This window comes from Sminthopsis crassicaudata, chromosome 2 (genome assembly GCF_048593235.1).
Source record: "Sminthopsis crassicaudata isolate SCR6 chromosome 2, ASM4859323v1, whole genome shotgun sequence".
NCBI classification, from domain to species: Eukaryota; Metazoa; Chordata; class Mammalia; order Dasyuromorphia; family Dasyuridae; genus Sminthopsis; species Sminthopsis crassicaudata.
The window spans coordinates 550,261,549-550,281,117 of NC_133618.1; the positions used below are offsets into that span (position 1 = coordinate 550,261,549).

The following is a 19,569-nucleotide window of genomic DNA, read 5'->3' on the forward strand; positions in this document are numbered from 1 at the left end:
ACTATTATAGTTTTGCTATCTATTTCCTCTTGCAGCTCTCTTAATTTCTCTTTTAAGAATTTAGATGCTGCACCACTTGATGCATATATGTTTAATATTGATACTGCTTCATTATTGATGCTTCCCTTTAGCAGGATATAATGCCCTTCCTTATCTCTTTTAATTAGATCAATTTTTGTTTTTGCTTGATCTGAGATGAGGATGGCTACTCCTGCTTTTTTGGTTTTGCCTGAAGCATAATAGATTCTGCTCCACCCTTTTACTTTTAGTTTGAATATCTCACCCTGTTTCAGGTGTGTTTCCTCTAAACAACATATAGTAGGATTCTGACTTTTAATCCAGTCTGCTAACTGCATCCTCTTTATGAGGCAGTTTGCCCCATTCACATTTATGGTTAGAAGGACTAATTCTATATTGCTTGCCATCCTATTAACCCCTGCTTATGCTTTTCCCCTTTCCTTCCCTTTTATCCTCCTACCCAGTATTAAACTGGTGAACACCACTTGCTTTTCACAGCCCTCCCTTTTTAGGATCCCTCCCCCACCTTAAAGATCCTCCCTTTATTTTACCCCTTTTCCTCGAAATTTCTGTATTCCCTTCCCCTTAGCTTACTCCTTCCCTTTCACTTTTCAATGAAGTGGAAGAAGTTTCACCATAAATTGAATATGTCTATTGATACACGCTATGTTCATCTCCCTCCTTTCTTTCTCTCAGATATAATAGGTTACCTTTGCCTCTTCATGAGATGTAGTACCACCACTTTACACTTTTTTATGATATAATCTCCTTTCCACCTCTAGTTTCTAAGACAAATTGTACATATGTTCTTTACATATTTTTTTGACAGAAGTATAGTTCTCAAGATTTCTTTTTACCTTTTTAGAAATCTCTTGAGTTCTGTATTTGAAGATCAAACCTTTTATGTAGGTCTGGTTTTTTCATCAAAAATAGATGGAATTCATTTATTTCGTTAAATGTCCATCTTCTTCCCTGGAAAACGATGCTCATTCTTGCTGGATAAGTTATTCTTGGCTGCATACCAAGTTCCTTAGCCTTTCGGAATATCATGTTTCAGGCCCTGCGTTCTTTTAATGTGGACGCTGCTAGATCCTGGGTTATCCTTATTGTGGATCCTCCATATCTGAATTGCTTTTTTCTAGCAGCTTCCAATATCTTTTCCTTTGTCTGATGGTTCTTGAACTTGGCCACTATATTTCTTGGTGTTTTGATTTTAGGGTCCCTTTCAGTAGGTGATCGATGAATTTTTTCAATGTCTATTTTACCCTCTGTTTCCAGAATGTCTGGGCAGTTCTCTTTGATAATTTCCTCGAAAATGGTGTCCAAGCTCTTTTTTTCCTCCCATTTTTCAGGGAGTCCGATTATTCTCAAATTGTCTCTCCTGGATCTGTTTTCCAGGTCTGTTGTCTTTCTGGTAAGGTACTTGACAGTCTTTTCAATTGTTTCATTTCTCTGGTTTTGCTTGACTACCTCTTGGTTTCTCCTTGAGTCATTCATTTCTACTTATTCCAGTCTAATTTTCAATGATGTATTTTCTTCACTCACTTTTTTTATATCACTTTGTAATTGTCCAATTGAGTTTTTATCTTCTATGGAATTTTTTTCCATTTTATTTTTTAGAGAGCTGTTTTCTTTTTCCAGCTCACTAATCCTGTTTTCCTTGGAGTTGTTTACCTTTTCCAGCTCACTAATCTTGTTTCTCAATGATTTGATTTCTTTATCCACTCTGTCTTTGAATGCATGGGATGACTTCTCCAGGCTCTCTTGCCAAGCTTCCCTTTCCTTTTCCCATTTCTCTTCCAGCTCTCTTGTGAGAGCCTTTTTGATTTCCTCTATGAGGTTCTTTTGTATTGAGGAGCAGCTTATATCCCTCCCAGGGGATACATCTGGGGACAGTCTGTTCCTAGTCTCCTCAGCATTTGAAGTCTGCTCCCTCTCCACACAGAAGCTGTCAATGGTTAGAGCCCTTTTGAATTTTTTGTTCATTTTGTCAGAGTAGGAATCAAAGAAAACAAACTGACAAGAGAAACAATTGGTCTGTTTTGCGGGGGATGGGGCTGGATGGTATTAATGGGCTTCCTCTACAGACTGGGGGTAGGGCAGCAGAGAGCCACTAACAGAACAGCAATGACTGTACTGAGTCTGCGCTCTGAGGCTCCAAGAACGCACCAAGTCAGTCCAGGTGGGGGTTGGGGGTGGCCGGGCTCTGAGAGATGCTGGCTTTCTGGGGTTTTAATCTTCACCTCCGGTGTTTACACCCTCTCTGCTGCTCCTGGCTTGCTGCCAAGATGGAGCATCTACACTGGGGCAAAAGCCCTTTCACAGAAATGGCAGAGATCACACCCCTCCCCCTCCGGTCTGAGCTGTGTGAGCTGCCTGTCTTACTCTGGCTGCCTGCCCTCAGTCTGTGCCCAGTCTGATTGACCCTCCCCCGAGCAAACACAGACCTTTTCTGGCGACTTTCAAGGATGTCTTCTCTTGGTGATTATTTGTGGATTTCTTTCTGGGTCAAGCATTAAGTCAGAGGCTTGTCATGAAGTAAGTTCTGAGAGAAAACGAGGAGCTCAAGCAGCTGTCTGCCTCCACGCTGCCATCTTGGCCGGAAGTCCGATTGTTGAAAAATATTAACTCTTCCTCCATGACATTCCTTTCCCCGGAAGGGAAGAGAACGTTGACATTAGTTCCTGGTGTGCCTTCTAATGGCTTAGGGTTGGAAGTTCCTGGGCTGTCCTTCGTTATATTTTACCTCTGCAAAGTATTATAGTCAGGCAAAAAACATTTATTAAGTGCTGATTATGTGCCAAGCACTGTGCTAAGTGACAGGTATATGAACAGGAGTATGTTGTAGCTAACTTAATCCAGCTCAGAGAGCTATTTGTTTAAATTTTTTAAATGAGCAGAAAATTTTAAGTATGTCAGGGTACATTTTTCTTTCCTGGAAAGCTGGCCCTTAAAAATTTATCAGCATACCCTAGGCTACAAAGAAAGACCAAAGATATTCCCTGCCCTCAAGAAGCTCACCTTTTGACTGAATTTCTCTCTCCCTTCTTGGTTTAAGAAGATCAAAGGGCTAGACATAGAAGGAACTTCAGGCACCATCTAAACTATCCTCTCATTTTATAGAGGAAGATAATAAGACTGATAGAAGGCAATGTGACTTGCCCAACAACACAGCAAACATATGAGGAAGAATTCTTGAACCTTGGTTTTCTAGCACCAAAGGTAGTAAAATCTTTGCAGAAGCCATGGTAAATAGGTTAAACATCCACCTTCAATTTCTATCATCAACCCAATTTCTTTCTTTCCTCTGATCCTAAGGTAGAGGTGTCAAGCTATTTGCCTGAATAAAATATAATTGGGAAATGTTGAAAATTAAAAATAAATAAAAAAAACAGCACAGATAATGTTAATTTGAGGTTTTCTAATTTGAGGTTTCTACTTGACTTTGAGATCAATTCCTTAAATCCCTTAAATGCATAGACTATATTTTGTTTGATATTTATTATTTAATAATATTATCATTCACATCTTGCTTTCCATTTGTGTGACAGCTAATGGACTTGGAGTCAAAAATACCTGAGTTTTAATTCTCACTCAAACACTTACTAGCTCTATAATCCTAGGCAAATCACTTAATCACTCAACCTCAATTTTCTTTTTTTATACATTAAGATAATTAAAGTCCTACTCCACAGTGTTATTGTGAGGATCAAATTAAATAACATACATAAAGTGATTTGTAAGCCTTAAATTGCTATATAAATTAGGATTACTATTATGTGATATGCTTGAATACACTTGAGGGAGCAGTGAAAAAAACACTGGTTTGGAAGTTAATGGACATGAGTTCAGATCCCCATTTCCTCCACTTACTACCTTCTGAGACTGTGGGCAAACTAACTTCCCTGGTCTCAGCCTCCTTTGTGGAAAAAAAAAAAGCTGGGATGTGATGACTCCTAAACTCCTTTCTAATTCTAAATTTATGGACCTACGAATCTTCTACCTTCAATACTATTTCTTCTTATGTTAATGGAGTTTCTGATAAAGAAGTATGCTGCCAGAACATATAGACTCTTAAAGAAGGAAGAAAATTAGAAGGGCCAAGTAAAACAATCACACTTCCATTATCATCATTGTGAACTAACAAGTTGGATAGCATGATATAACAGAGAGAGAGAGAGAGCCAGCCTGGAAGTCAGAAGACTTGATCAGATTCATAAGCTGTGTGATGATTAGTAAGCAAGTTACTTAAAGGGCTGTACTTTCTTTGTCAGTAAAGTAAAAAGATTAGACTAGGTTCCTTCCAGAATGAACAATTAATGGTTTCATTAATTAGGTAATGAAGTAGTGAGCCTGAAGCCAGCAAGATCTGAGTTCAAATCCAGTCTCAGACATTCTATCTGTGTGATCGGGGCAAGTCACTTAACCACTGTCTGCCTCAGTTTCCTCAATTGCAAAATAAGGATCATAAAAGCACCTACCTCTCAGGGTTGTTATGAGGATCAAATGAGATCATATTTGTAAAGCACTTAGCACAAGACCTGGAATATATAATATTTGTTCCCTAAAATGAGCCTATTCACTGGTGTTTCAAATTTATGAGGAACTTTGGCTTTGGCAAACTAAATGGCTATCTACTCAGTTCTAGTAAAGGTAGAAACCAACTTATGTGTGACAGACTTAGCTAAGCACAGTCGTTCCAACTGAATGATATGATAGCCATAGAAACTCCTGTTTCATTCCAATAGCCACTGTTCAGAATTTCTCTGTCCAGGATGTATCCTTCACCCTAACCTTGTACCCATTCTTCATGTCACCTCAGGGCAGGCTCAAATTAAGGCAGAATTGGTAGTGGCAAGACTGGCAGTGATAAGAAGGTTGAAGAGGAAGAAAAGGAAGAGGAAGTTCTTATGGCCTTCTATTCTTTATCACTAGGTCTAATGGTTGTCAATCATCAGACTCTGCCTGAATTCTATCTCATTTCTTCACACACATACCACACCTCAACATTAAAAAATAACTTTTAGTCTCCTTCCTGTGACAAATACCTATCTATGATATTGTCAGTGTAAGAAAGTCAAGTGTGGGCACTCCCTGTATTAAGGTAGCCTATAAACCATTTATGGCTTACTAGATAAGTCCTAGGAAATTTCTTGAGGCACACAGTGCCTCATACAATCAGATGACCAGCACAGTCATACAGCTAGTATGTCAAAGGAGAGATTTAAATCTTTGCCTTCTTGATCCCAAGCCCAGAACACCATCCGTGATATTATGTAGCTTTTATATTAGTGACAAAACAGCCAAGAGAACCCGAGATTGAATGATTTAAAAAAAAGTAGATTAACATTATTTCAGTTCTGCTGTTTTACATGGAAAAATTCATTGTTCTTATCTTGTACAAGGACAAAGTGAAAAAAAGAGAAGAAGCATACCTAGGAGAGAGCCTTTTATTCCTGATTTCTATGATGAATACTGACAGCTTCAAATGGATTATGTGCTTGCTTTAGGGACAAGCATAGAAAAAGAACTACTCCTGACCAGATGATCCAGAGAAGAAAGGATGCTTGGTCAGAGGCAATATGTAGTGACTACATAAGGAAAGCAGGGAGGCCCAATCCCTATGGTAGATGAAATAAAATAAAGGAGATATTCAAAGAAGTGCTCAGGACTAATGTGCAAATCAGGGATATCATATGAATTTCGGGACCTGGCTCCTAAAATACCTTAAGTTCCAAAATTCTCTTGACCTGTAATTCTCTCTCTGCTCCAACTACTTTCTTTACTATAGAAATTCATCCATATATTTTACTAGTTCCTAAGAGCAGTCCTCACTCTGCTTGAATCCCTTCTTCAAACCACATATCCACACTAATAATGGCTTAGAGCTGGGGAAATAATTATGTTATAACTGTAGGTTGGTAGGAATGGAGAAGAGATGTTCTCACTTCAGTAAGGAAATATATTTTCCTAGCATTTCCAAGTTAAATTATTTCCTAATTACATGTAAAATAATTTTAACATCAAATTTTTTTAAAAATTGAGTTCCAAATTCTCTCCTTCCCTCTCAATCCTTCCACTACCTGAGTGGTAAGCAATTTTATATTGATTATACCTATATAAAGTCATGTAAAATATATCTGTGTATCAGCCATAACATTGGGTTTTTAAAGCAAATACACTCCAACTTCTAAATGATTGAGTGATGCATAAGATATTATGATCAAGTAGGATTTGCAGGACTGGTTCATTGTCAGCAAAATTACTGATAATATCAATAACCAAACTAACAGAAATTAACGTACTTACAGCACTAAATACAAAAAAAGCATCTGACAAAATACAACACCCATTCCTATTAAAAACACAAGAAAGCATAGGAAGAAATGTAATCTTCCTTAAAATTGTAAGTAGCATCCATCTAAACCATCAGCAAGCATTACATGTAATGGAGATAAATTAGAAGTATTCCCAATAAGATCAGGGGTGAAACAAGGTTGTCCCCTATCACTATTTCTATTCAATATTGTATTAGAAATGTTAGTTTTAGCAGTTAAGAGAAGAAAAAGAAATCAAAAGAATTAAGAGTAAGTCATGAGGAAACAAAATTATTAATATCACTCTTTGCAGATGATCTGATGGTATATTTAGAGAATCCTAGAGAATCAACTAAAAACTGCTATAAACAATCAACAACTTTAGAAAATTTACAAGACACAAAATAAATCCACATAAATTATCAACATTTCTATATGTTACCAACACAGTCCAACAGCAAGAGATAGAAAGAGAAATTCTATTTAAAATAACTGTAGATAATACAAAGTATTTGGGAGTCTTCCTGCCAAGACAAAGCCAGAAACCATATGAACACAATTACAAAAGACTTCACACAAATAAAATTAGATCTAAACAAGTAGAATACTATCAGGTGCTTATGGATAGGCTGAGCTAATATAATGAAAATGACAATTCTACTTAAATTAATCTACTTATTCAGCGCCATACTACTCAAACTGCCAAGAAATTACTTTATAGAGCTAGAAAAAATAATAACAAAATTCACCTGGAAGAAGAAAACATCAAAAATTTCAAGGGAATTAATTTTTTAAAATGCAAATGAATGTGGCCTAGCTGTATCAGACCTAAAACTATATTATAGAGCAATGATCATCAAAACCATTTGGCACTGAATATTGGAGGGGATGTGGGAAAACTGGGACACTGATGCATTGTTGGTGTAGTTACAAACAGATCCAACAATTCTGGAGAGCAATTTGGAACTATACTCTAAAAGTTATCAAACTGTACATACCCTTTGATCCAGGAGTGTCTCTATTGGGTTTATATCCCACAGAGATATTGAAATAGGGAAAGGGAGCCACATGTGCAAAAATGTTTGTGGCAGCCCTTTTCATAGTGGCTAGAAACTAGAAATTGAATGGATGCCTATCAGTTTGAGAATGGCTGAAAAATTGTGAATGTTATGGAATATTATTTTTCTGTAAGAAATGATCAGCAGGATGATTTCAGAGAGGCTTGGAGAGAGTTACATGAACTGATGCTGAGTGAAATGCGCAGGACCAGGAGATCATTATATACTTCAACAACAATACTATATGATGATCAATTCTGATAGACATGGCCTCTTCAACAATGAGATGAAACAAATCAGTTTCAATTGATCAATAATGAACAGAACCAGCTACACCCAGAGAAAGAACACTGGGAAATGAGAATGGACCACAACACAGCATTTCCACTCTTTTGGTTATTGTTTGCTTGCATTTTTGTTTTTCTTCCCAGGTTATTTTTACCTTCTCTCTAAATCCGATCTTTCTTGTGCAGCAAGATAACTATATAAATAAGTATATATATATATTGTATTTAACATATACTTTAACATACTTAACATGTATGGGGCTACCAGCCATCTAGGGGTGGGGGTGGAAGGAACAAGGGGAAAAGTTGAAACAGAAGCTTTTGCAAGGGTCAATGTTGAAAAATTACCCATGCATATGTTTTGTATATTAAAAAGCTATAATAAAAAAAAGTAAAAAGTATTTGGTACTGACTAAGAAATAGAGTAGTGGATCAATGGCATAAGTTAGATTCACAAGACCCATGATAGTCAGCAATTATAGTAATCTAGTGTTTGATAAACCCAAAGACTCCAGCTTCTGGGATAAGTTCTCACTGTTTTAACAAAAATTGCTGGGAAAATTGAAAAACAGTATGGCAGAAACGAGGCATTGACCAATACCTAACCTTATACCAAGATAAAGTGGAAGTGGATTCATGATTTAGACAGAAAGAGTGATATTTTAAGTAAACCAGGAGAACAAGGAATAGTTTACCTCTCAGATATGTGGAGAAAGAGATTTATGGCCAAAGAAGTAGAGAATATTAAGTAATGCAAAATGGATAATTTTGATTATATTAAATTAAAAACTTTTTATATAAACAATGCAGTCAGCATTAGAAGGGAAGCAGAAAACTGGGGGAAAATTTTTACATTCAAGAGTTCCAACAAAGGTTTCATTTCTAAAATATATGGAGAATTGACTCAAATTTTAAAAAATACAAGCCATTCTAATTGATAAGTGGTCAAAGGATATGAACAGAGAATTTTCAGATGAAGAAAACCATTTCTAGCCATGTGAAAAAAATGTTCTAGAGAAATGCAAATTAAGACAACTCTGAGACACCAATACACACCCCTCAAGATTGATCAAAGTGACAGGAAAAGAAAATGATAACTGTTGAAGGGGATATGAGAAAAATGGAACACTAATATGTTGTTGGTAGAATTGTGAACTGATCTATAAAAGGCTGAAATTCTTGAGTCAATGCACTGAGGTCGGACAATTGAGCACTTGAGGTTAATTACTGATTGGACAATAAATATGCTTGGAAAATGGCCCTTCCCACTATCCTGTGCTGGCCCAATTGTTTGGTGTATACAGAGAATTGTGGGAGGGACTAGGAGGTGCAGTGAGACTAGCCAGGATCACTTCTGTGAGATAAACGAGGAGGTGAGGTCGCAGAGATCTTATGCGTCCACTCTCTTCACTTCTACCGCTAAAGACCAAGAATAAAGACTTTTGCTTATCCTGACCCCAGCTGATTTTAAAACATTAAGATAAGATTTTAAGGGTGCTAACGTGGTCGCTACACTGATCCAATCATTCTGGAGAGCAATTTGGAACTATGCCCAAAAGGGTATCAAATTGTGTATACCCTTTGATCCAGCAATGTATTTACTGAGTCTGTATTCTAAAGATATAAAAAGGGGAAAGGATCCACATATGCAAAAATGCTTTTAGCAATCCTTTTTGAAGTGGCAAGAAATTGATAACTGAATGGATGCCCAAGAATTGGGGAATGACTGAGTAAATTATGGTTTACGAATGTAATGAAATGTTATTGTTCTGTAAGAAACAATCAGCAGGATGATTTCAGAAAGGCCTGCAGAAATTTACACGAACTGGTGCTAAGTTAAGTGAGTAGAACCAAAAGGACATTGTACACAGCAACAAGATTATGTGATGATCAACTGTGATGGACATGGTTCTTTTCAACAATGAGGTGATTCAGGCCAATCCCAATGATCTTGCGATGGAGAGAGCCCTCTGCACCCAGAGAGAAGATTATGGGGATTGAATGTGGATCACAACATAATATTTTTCACCTTTGTTGTTGTTGTTGTTGGCTTGCTTGTTTTTTTCCCCTCATTTTTCTCTTTTTGATTTGATTTTTCTTGTGCAGAATGATAAATGTGGAAATATGTTTAGAAAAATTGCATGTGTTTAACCTATACTAGATTACTTGCTGTCTAGGGGAGAAGGGAAGAGGGAAGAAAGGGAGAAAAATTTGGAGCACAAGGTTTTGCAAGGGTGAATGCTGAGAATTATCTTTGCGTGTCTTTTGAAAAATAAAAAGCTATTATTTAAAAAAAATTACTGAGTGACAAACCCATTTCTGGAAAACAACCTATCTAAACTGGATGGTGTCTATATTTCCCTTATAGCTATAGGGTGTCTCAGAACTTTAAGGACCACTAAGTAAGACATTTTTAATACATTCAATATCCTCATGTCCTGAAAGGATTAATAGATATCTACAAAAGGAATAATTTATACTATTCTTTCTAATTGCTTCAGGTTCAACATGTATTCCAACTTTTAAAAATTCAGTTTTCTAGAAAAATATGATGTTCAACATTTATCAATTATTATTCAAATCACTATAATAGAGATTATAGCATCTTGGTTTGTATATAGAATACTTTATCAAATGCTTGGATTAAGAGAGGGGTTCTATATACCATATCTCACCAATTTTTCAAGCATAATATGCCACACTGTAGATAACATAAAAACTATATCGAATGTAACAATTTTTTGGATCTTCATCATTATTACGAATAATATCAATTATAACAGTACCATAGATGTGTTAGTTGAAGAAGAAATTTTGCTGAAATTTCTCTATACATTACTGTAAATTTTTATAGACATGAAAAATTAAAGTAGTTTAGACAAAACTGATCTTCAAAAGCTTTAAAAATGAGAATGCATTAAAAAAGCTTACTTACAGTAAATTCACAGAAATCAACACTATCAAGGCTTTTGCTTCTGTGTATTCTTCCTTTAATTCGTCTTAAAGAAGGTTTTCCTTGGCTAACACTAGAAGTAGCACCATTAGGATTTTCAGAAGATGGAGTTACCCTGCAAAAACACAAAGGCAAGTATATATTTCAATATTTTTTATTATATATGCAATTCTCTTCTATGAATATCTAAGAAATGTCATTATATAATTTTTTAAATCACAGCAGCTGAAGTCATCAGTGGTGTTTCTTTTAATACAATACTTTATCTTGGAGTTACAGCTTTCAAAGATTTTTTGATAATTCATTAAACATGAAATCCAACAGACATTTATTCAGTGCTACTATGTGCAGGGTAATGTCTCAGTCCCTTCCCAGAAGGATTTTACGTCTAAGGAGGAAGGGGATTTTGCATATACATGGATATATGGATCCCCCCCAAGTTTTTTTTTAACCAAAACATGCCATTCAATTGGAGATGTAGAAGGTAGCATGAGCTAACAATGTCAAACAACTTGACCATCACCTTCTCCTAGACCCAGTTTCTGAGTATAAGAATCCTAAAAAAAAAAAAAAAATACTTCCCAGATCACTGCATTTGACTCCAATTTGGTCCCTGCAGCCTTTATCAAGGGCAGCAACTATTGTGAAGAGGGAGAATACATACCATCCCTACCATCATCAATACCAACTAAGAATAATCTACAGGTAATGTCAATAGTCCTGGGACAAGGGGTACATCCATATCCCTAAGCCTGCTTCTAGCCCAGTCCCTATATCAGGGATATCCTATATCAAGGAAGATATGTGGTCCAGAAAGTTCCTCTGCAGGTGCAGCAGGCCTCAACAACTCAGCAGTCTCCTTTATGGAAGCCATAAAAGGAGGTTCTTCCATCAAAGGCACTGGTGTCTGGTTCAACACCAGAAGTCAGGATGGCTAGGCACGGTGGTGCATTTTGTTAATCCCAGCCACAAATGGAATTTGAGATTGGTGCAACTCTGAGCTGCAGTGAGCTATGCAGATCAGGTGCCTGCACTAAGTTTGAAATCAATTTGATGAACCCCACCAGGAGTGGGAGAAGGGAAAAAACCAGATTGTTTAAAGAGGGGGTAACCATCAGGTTGGAAAATAGAGTGGGTCAAAATATCCATGACAATCAGTTATGAGATTGGGCCTGGGACTAGTCCCTGCATATCTAGTTTGGGTGAGATGAAGAGATGCAGGGAAAAAAAAGAAAGAAGAGAAAAAGAAGCAAAGAGAAATCAGTATCCTTTTATTAGTAGAAATGTCATCACAGAAGATAGATGACTTTGCTCTTGACCTCTAAGTAATCTTTCTTTCAATCTGATTTACAGCTAAAACTTCCTTTATGGATTTCCTCCTCCCTGCCTATATTATACTGTGAGCTTCTTGAGATCAGGAATTGCCTCCCTTTTCTATTTGTAGCTCCAATGCTTAGCACACAGTAAGAGCTTAATAATTTTTTTCTTTCATTCATTAAATCATTCGTTCTTTTAGTCTGCCAGTGTCAGTCAACTAACGTTTAGTAAGCATTGACTATGTGTCAGGAACTATGCTAAGCATAGTCCATTCATCAACACTAAGGCAGGTGAATGAGCAATGAATACAAAACTCCCAGGAAAAGAGTGAGAACAACTATTACCAGGGTGTAATCTTTGTCTCAACCCCTCCTCCCATCTCTCCCCTCCCCCACCCCAGAATTCTCAAGCAAAGCTGTTCCAGATCCCTTCCCTTAAACAGGTGCCAGCAGGAGATATGCGAATGGTCTAGCCTAATTTCTCACAATCTACAGCCCTTTTTTAGTGCCTTATAGATCAGCCCAGGTTCTAAGTAATGAAAATTTTTAATATTCTAATTTATCAGAATGGTTTGTGCCATCATTCCTGTTATGACTCTCATTTCTTCCCAACTTTTTGTAACCTGAAGAGGACGGATATTCACTTTATAATTAGAGTATATTTACTAAATGGAATTGAAAGTACTTCTGTACTTTCCTCCATTGTGACTGTGATATAGGGAGAGGAGAGAACATTTAAAAATACTTTTATATATAACGTCATATTATATTATAATATTAAAGCTTGTAAGTAGCCAAGTCACTAATTCCTAGAAAGGTCCAAAAATTTCAACTTCCCACAATTCCTACTCCCCAATTCTTCTATGATATAATTCATGGTTTTCAAAAAAAAAAAAAAAAAAGGGAAAGGATGATTTATTAAGTATCTACTATGTGCTAAACACTTTGTTAATCACTTTACAAATATTTCATTTATCTTTCCATTAATCCTGGGAGATTGGTACTATTTTAGTCCAGGAAAATGAGACAGAAAAAGGTGAATTGACTTCCCCAGTTGTCACATATTTAGTAAATGTCTAAGGTGAGGTTTGAATCCAGGTCTTTCTGACTCTAGGCTCGTTGTTCTGTACACTGCACCACCTGTTAGTGTTGGCCTTCATTTTCAAAGATGACATAACTGTATTAGAATTCATTTACATTGTGTCAGACTGGGGCTGATCAGACCAACATGAGCTTGGAATGCTCTGCCACAGGTCAGACACAAATAGTCCATATGAATATTTGGGAGAGCTTCTTTAATTTTACATATTTAATGTTTCCTTTGGGCTAGTTCAATTCTGCTTTGCTCAGAGAACACAGCACCTTCTCTGTTAAGGGCAGGCCACGTTGGGTGGTCCTGTGCCAGTATCTCCCATGTCATACAATTGATTCTAAAGTTCTTGAGAGATACCTAGAGTGTGTCCTTGTATCGCTTTTTCTCACCACCTTGTGAATGCTTGCCCTGTGTGATTCTTCATAAAATATACATAGTGGAGGTACCATATAGAGAAGCTCTGACAGAAAAAAGAATATTTCCAAACATATTATTTCCTCTCCTCATATCACAATCACAAGGGAGGAAAAGGAATTCATTTACAACATTTTAAAAAATTTATTAATTTTATAATTTTTTTGATAGTACATATGCATGGGTAATTTGTTTTTACAACATTATCCCTTGTATTTACTTTTCTAAAATTTCCCCTCCCTCCCTCTACTCCCTCCCCTAGATGACAGACAACCCCATATGTATTAAATGTGTTACAATATATCCTAGATAAAATATATGTGTGTAAAATCAAATTTCTTGTTGCACAGTAAGAATTGGATTCTGAAGTTATAAGTAACCTGGGTAGAAAGACAATATTGCAAACATTTTACACTTCTTTACCAGTGTCCCTTCTCTGGGTGTAGCTGTTTCTGTCCATCATTGATCAACTGGAACTGAATTGGATCTTCTTTATGTTGAAGATATCCACTTCCATCAGAATATATCTTCATACAGTATTGTTGTTGAAGTTGAAGTATATAATGATCTCCTGGTTCTGCTCTTTTCACTCAGTATCAGTTCATATAAGTCTCTCCAAGCCTCTCTGTATTCCTTCTGTTGGTCATTTCTTACGGTGCAATAATATTCCATAACATCCATATACCATAATTTACCCAACCATTCTCCAATTGATGGGCATCCATTCATTTTCCAGTTTTTAGCCACTACAAAAAGAGCTGCCACAAACATTTTGCACATACGGGTCCCTTTCCCTTCTTCATTGCGTGTAATTGTTGTGGACCAGAATGCAAGTGGGAAGGCTTTACAATTCTTCACACATCCACAGTAATAGCCAGGAGTGTTATGAGGAAAGAAGTTTAATCCCAAACTGGATCAATCTGTACCCAGTGGAAGGTTCTCCTTCCATTAAAAAGAAAATAAAAGCATTTTTAGGAATCTGGTGAGGAACTCCTGAGATTCAAGTAACCTCTTTACTAACTGTTGATGCTTTTATCATTGTGAATTTTTAATCTCCTGGGGAAACTGCTTATACTAGGGGTGGGGAACATTTCTGAATAAAATTTAGAACAAATAGTTTGTTTGAACTCCTTGGCTTTGAGCATTAATTGCCTTACATACTGAATAAGAACAGTGTGAGGCTTCTCCTCTTCTTCCTTCATGCACATTTCCTTGTGGCCAATTGCAAGCCAGAAGTTCTTTGCTTCCAGTGATTCTGTAGAATTCTATTTCTGAAAAATCTTTCTGATGTTATCAACAACCTCTAGCACTGGTCCCAAAGAAACATACCAACCCTCTATGTGGAGAATTATTGATGCAAGTTGACACCCATGTTCTGTGTCAGGTGGGATTTCTCTTGCCAGTTTCCTTCTTCAAGAGACTTCGGCATATTCTTTAGAAGGTACAGAGAATGGTTGTTTTTCTTTTTTTAAATAACCAAATGTGTTATGACATTAAATGACCTTAAACAAATAACTGCCTTTAAAAATATTAAAAGGCACAGGCAATTCTTTTTGACCCCTTAAATGTGCTGTTCTTATCTGATACCTAAAGGATTAAGGAAATTGTAAGGGAAGAAAGGGAAGTTTTTTAAAATTCAAGTTACATATGTATGATAACAAAGCAAACTGTGATCAAGGCAAAGTAGAACCAGGCAAAGTGTGAAAGGGAATTTCAAGAAGAGATAATTCTCAACTCATGGGGTACAGAAGAGAGGAGAAAGAAAAAAGTTAGAGAAAGCTTCATAGAAGAGGTGGCCTTTGACCACCATGGGTCTTGGAAATACTTCAAAAGATAAAGATGATTGGAGTAGGGGCATTAGTATATTTCATTTCTTGGGGCTGATGTGAACAAAGACACAACGATGAAAGAAGGCAGGATTTGAGTGTTAGAAGCACAAAGGAGACATATGCTTGCTCATAAATCTTGAGAGAAAAGTTGATGCATGATGTCCTGAGTCGCAACCTCCTATATAGAGAAGAGGAGATCTACATTTCCTATATAGTATGATCTCAGAATCTTGCCTTGCAGGAGAGAAGGGACAATCCCTAGCTCAAGTCAGACTTAAAGATTGTCCCCAGAATAATCCCAAGGTTGAAAATTCAAGGATCTGGCATTATATAGAGATAAATGAATTCCTGAGCAGTGGATCTCTTGGGGAAAGATTGCCCAGAGGGCCAATGAAGCTAGAGTATAGAGAATTAAAGCCATAAAATAAGAGAATAAAAAGCCTGTACATTGTTCTCTATACAGTTTAAATCCCATGGGAAGGTAGATAGATGCCTATCCAGCAGCCCCAAAGTTTGAAGCACAGGGAAAATGAGTCTAGAAGTATATGCTTAGAACCCTGTGGGAGAAAATTTTATTCTAGGGTTACATAATGGTAACTCTCCAGTTAAGTCCCCCTTTTTTCCCTCTCTTTTTTAAAATTTAATTTAACATTTCCCCAGTTAGATTCAAAATAAATGTTTTTTACATTTGTTTTTAAGATTTTTGAGTTCTAGGTTCTCTTCCTTATCCCTACCCACAATTAGAAACAGTAATAGGATGGCTATTCTCTACCAGGCATTTCCCAGAGTGCTTTATAGTACTTTAAACAAAGTAGGCATGAAATAAATTTTCCTGAGCGACTGAGTTGCATTCAGGAAATTAAGTTGTAAGAAAATTAATGTCAAAGTTAAATCAAAATTTAAAGGATACTTTATGGATTTATTTAAATTTAACTATTTTAATTGGCCCAACTGATTTAAGACTTTAAATATAACTAGTATTCTCTGTGACAAAAGTGTTGAACACAGTCTCCTGCAAAACCAGTTTAAATATAATTGGTCAATATTTAAGAAAATAAAAATACAATAAAATATAGATATCACATTTTAAAACTAAGTGAATATGCAGCCCCATGAAGATCTTATATACAGAGTATTGACCTCCTTTTCTATTTGAATTTGACATCACTGGTGTAACACTATGTCTGCACAATCAATGAATAAGGATAATTGATATGGAATCATTATTAAATGTAGCATACTATGGAAGCATAATAACCATGAAAAGAAGTTTCAAAAGTTGAAAATAAATCTCTTCTTCACCTGTACATACTCTATACGTACATATATCCTATCTAACCAGACTGAATAAAAAGTAATTGCTCTTGAAAACAAACTTTTTAAAAAGCCATCATGAAGATTATTTTCAAGTTTTGCATTAATCAGATACAAATAAATTTTGGCCCAGCAGAATGTTCACCTGATCACCAGGGAACCAATTTTACTTCCATGCTACTTCTTGATGCCATTATCAACTTCAAGATGCCCCCAAAACAACAACTTTACCCCAATCATTTACTTTCTATTACATAAAGCATCACAAACATCAAAGCAAAGCTTAGGAAATGTAAAAACCAACTCAATCAAAATTTCTAGACAGAAAAAATTAGAAAACTTCATAGGCTTCCCAATTTAAAAGAGTGTTAATGAAAGTTTTAAAAAAGATTCTTGGAGTATCCTTTTGAAAGGTTCAAAGAAATAGCTAAACACATCTGATTAAAATCTTTCTTGATTTAAGGTTAGAAACATGGTAATTGGTCCTTGGTTCTATCCATACTTTTCACTTGCCATTTTCTTTTCTGAAGGAAGCAGACTCCAATCAACGCTGTAACAAGTGGGGTAGTGGCTGATAAATCCAAAGAGCCTCCCTCAAGTGACTCTCACTGACATCTGCACCAAGTTGGGTACCTGTAACATTGCTATATTGTTAAGATAGCAGCATTATGGCAAGTATGATTGCAAAGTCATCCACATCTGATTAGAGGCCACTGGGATATTACAGTAACAATGACTTGGCTCATAGCTTTTCCTTCAGGGGCTAGCTCTCAAAATGGATCCAGTGCCATTTAAAGCCTCTCAGACTTAAGAAGCTTCTTTCTTACCTCACAAGTATATTGCTTTTTTTGGTGTACTTGAGCTATCTTTTTTTTTTTTTTTTTTTTAAAGCAAAATGGGAAAGAAACCAAATTTGTCACTTTGTTATATTCATTTGCTCCCAAGTTCTGTAAGGTTTATGTAACAAAAGCCCCTTTTCTGCTTCTGTATTATATTTGCGGCCCAGCTTTGATGAGCAAAATCTCCCTGTTTTCTGAATGAAAAAAAGTCTTCCTCTATCTTTAATTCTGTGTTTTAAACAACACAGAAAATATCCTAGTATTTTTTTTTATTGGCCAAAAACATTTATCACTGGTTAATAATTTAGGAATAACAGTAAACTACTTGAGAAAATGAATATGCTTCCTGACCTTAATTTTAACTCGGAGACTAAAGGGACAATGGGAATAGGAAGTGAAGGGATTGAAGGGATTGACTAGCACCAGGGAAACCCCTCTTACTGGAATGGAGAAGGATTGGAAAAGAGCTTGACCTTCTTGTGCTTTCAGCTGGTGTATCAATTATTTATTGTAGATCACAGCCTCATCCTCTCAGTTTACACACTGGTTATCAATATAGGTCATCATCTCATCCTCCTAGTTTGAGTGCCTATCAACAATGTAGGGCATTATCTTGTCCTTCTGGCTCATGCTTGGTCATTACTCTGAATTATTTTTTTTGAAGAACTTCCACCAGTTCTAAGGGTCTCTTCTAGCTGTATTTCCTCTTTTTTCCTCCCAATAGCTCATTCTATTTCAATGATAAGAGGAAAAATACCCTGGAACCCTGGGAATTATAATTCCCCTGTCCCCAAGGCTGTAAAGTGTAGCATTCCTGTGGATAGGACAAAAATGAATTGCATATGCATTTAACTTTAAAAAAATTTTTTTGCCACCATGTCATCTTTTCATGTATATATATTTTATGCCTTGATCTACTATAGGTATAACTTAAAACAGCTAGATATGGTGGAAACAAGGTGTCTATACTTAGTGGTTTTCTTACGATAATATAGAAATAAAATTTTATATAAAAAAAAATTCAATTTTAAAATGTGTATGTGTATCCCTAAACTCAAGATGATACTGGAAACCTGTGAAAATCAAAATAAAAAAATTATACTTGAGAATTTTCTTTAATAATACTATTTTGAATACAGTAATATCTAACAAATTAAAAACATTTAGCATATGTATGAATTACCATATAAATAGTATAATTGTTTTTAATTCTTTAGAAAAGGGGTTCTTAACCTGAGGTTCATGAACTTATTTCTAAAAAAATTTCTTCAGGCAGCTAGATGGCACAGTGAATAGAGTGCAAGCCAGGAGTTCAAATCCTCAGATACTTAAATACTTCCTACCTGTGTGACCCTGGGCAAGTCATTTAATCCCAATTACCCCAGCAACAAGTACTTTAATTGGTTTCCTTTTGTTATCCTATGTATTTCATTTTATACATATAAAAACACTATTTTGAGAAGAAGTCTATGGGTTTCACCAGATTCCCAAAGAAGTCCATGACACAAAAAATAACAAGAATCCTCTGCTTTAGAACTAATTGTAATACTTTTAGTAGAATGCAAATTTCTTGAGGAAGGAAGGAAATGACAATAACATTTAATGTTTATGTGGAGTTTAATATGCTAAAAAGCCTTTTTATTATGTTACTAAGCATTTATTAAATGCTTATTACATGCCAGGAATTTACAAAAATCATCTCATTTGATCCTCATAACAGCCTTGGAAGCTGTCCTTATTATTCTTTTAAAGCTTAGAAAATTGAGGCAGACTGTTAAGTGACAACCAGCATGACAATGCTAGTAAATCTGGGGCTAGGCCTGATTTTAGATCTTCCTGTCATCAAATCTAGGATGACCTATAACTTAAGGGGAAGCATTATGCCATTCTTCAACCTTTATATTCCCATAGGTTTCCAAATATATGGAACACTAAATAGATAAAATAATTGCCATCATTCCTAAAACACTTTAAAATATGATTATTCCTATTTCACAGATAAGAAAATTAAAAGACTTATAAAAAGGTGAAGGGATTTATTTGCTCAGGGTCATAAAAATAGTAAATGTTAAAGGGAGGATTTGAACAGGGGTCTTCCTGTTCAATTCCAACTTCATCTGCTGTACTACAG

The 19,569-nt window shown here is 35.9% G+C and overlaps 1 protein-coding gene across 6 annotated transcripts in view; it reads right to left on the reverse strand.

The window, feature by feature from the left end:
- The window catches only part of TJP1 (tight junction protein 1), a 336,975-nt gene that overhangs the window by 283,157 nt on the left and 34,249 nt on the right, over window positions 1-19,569 (reverse strand). For all 6 annotated transcript variants that reach the window (XM_074294985.1, XM_074294991.1, XM_074294988.1 and 3 more), the window contains exon 2: window positions 10,616-10,748. In XM_074294985.1, the coding sequence (XP_074151086.1) occupies window positions 10,616-10,748 (133 nt within the window). The remainder of the gene's footprint in view (window positions 1-10,615; window positions 10,749-19,569) is intronic.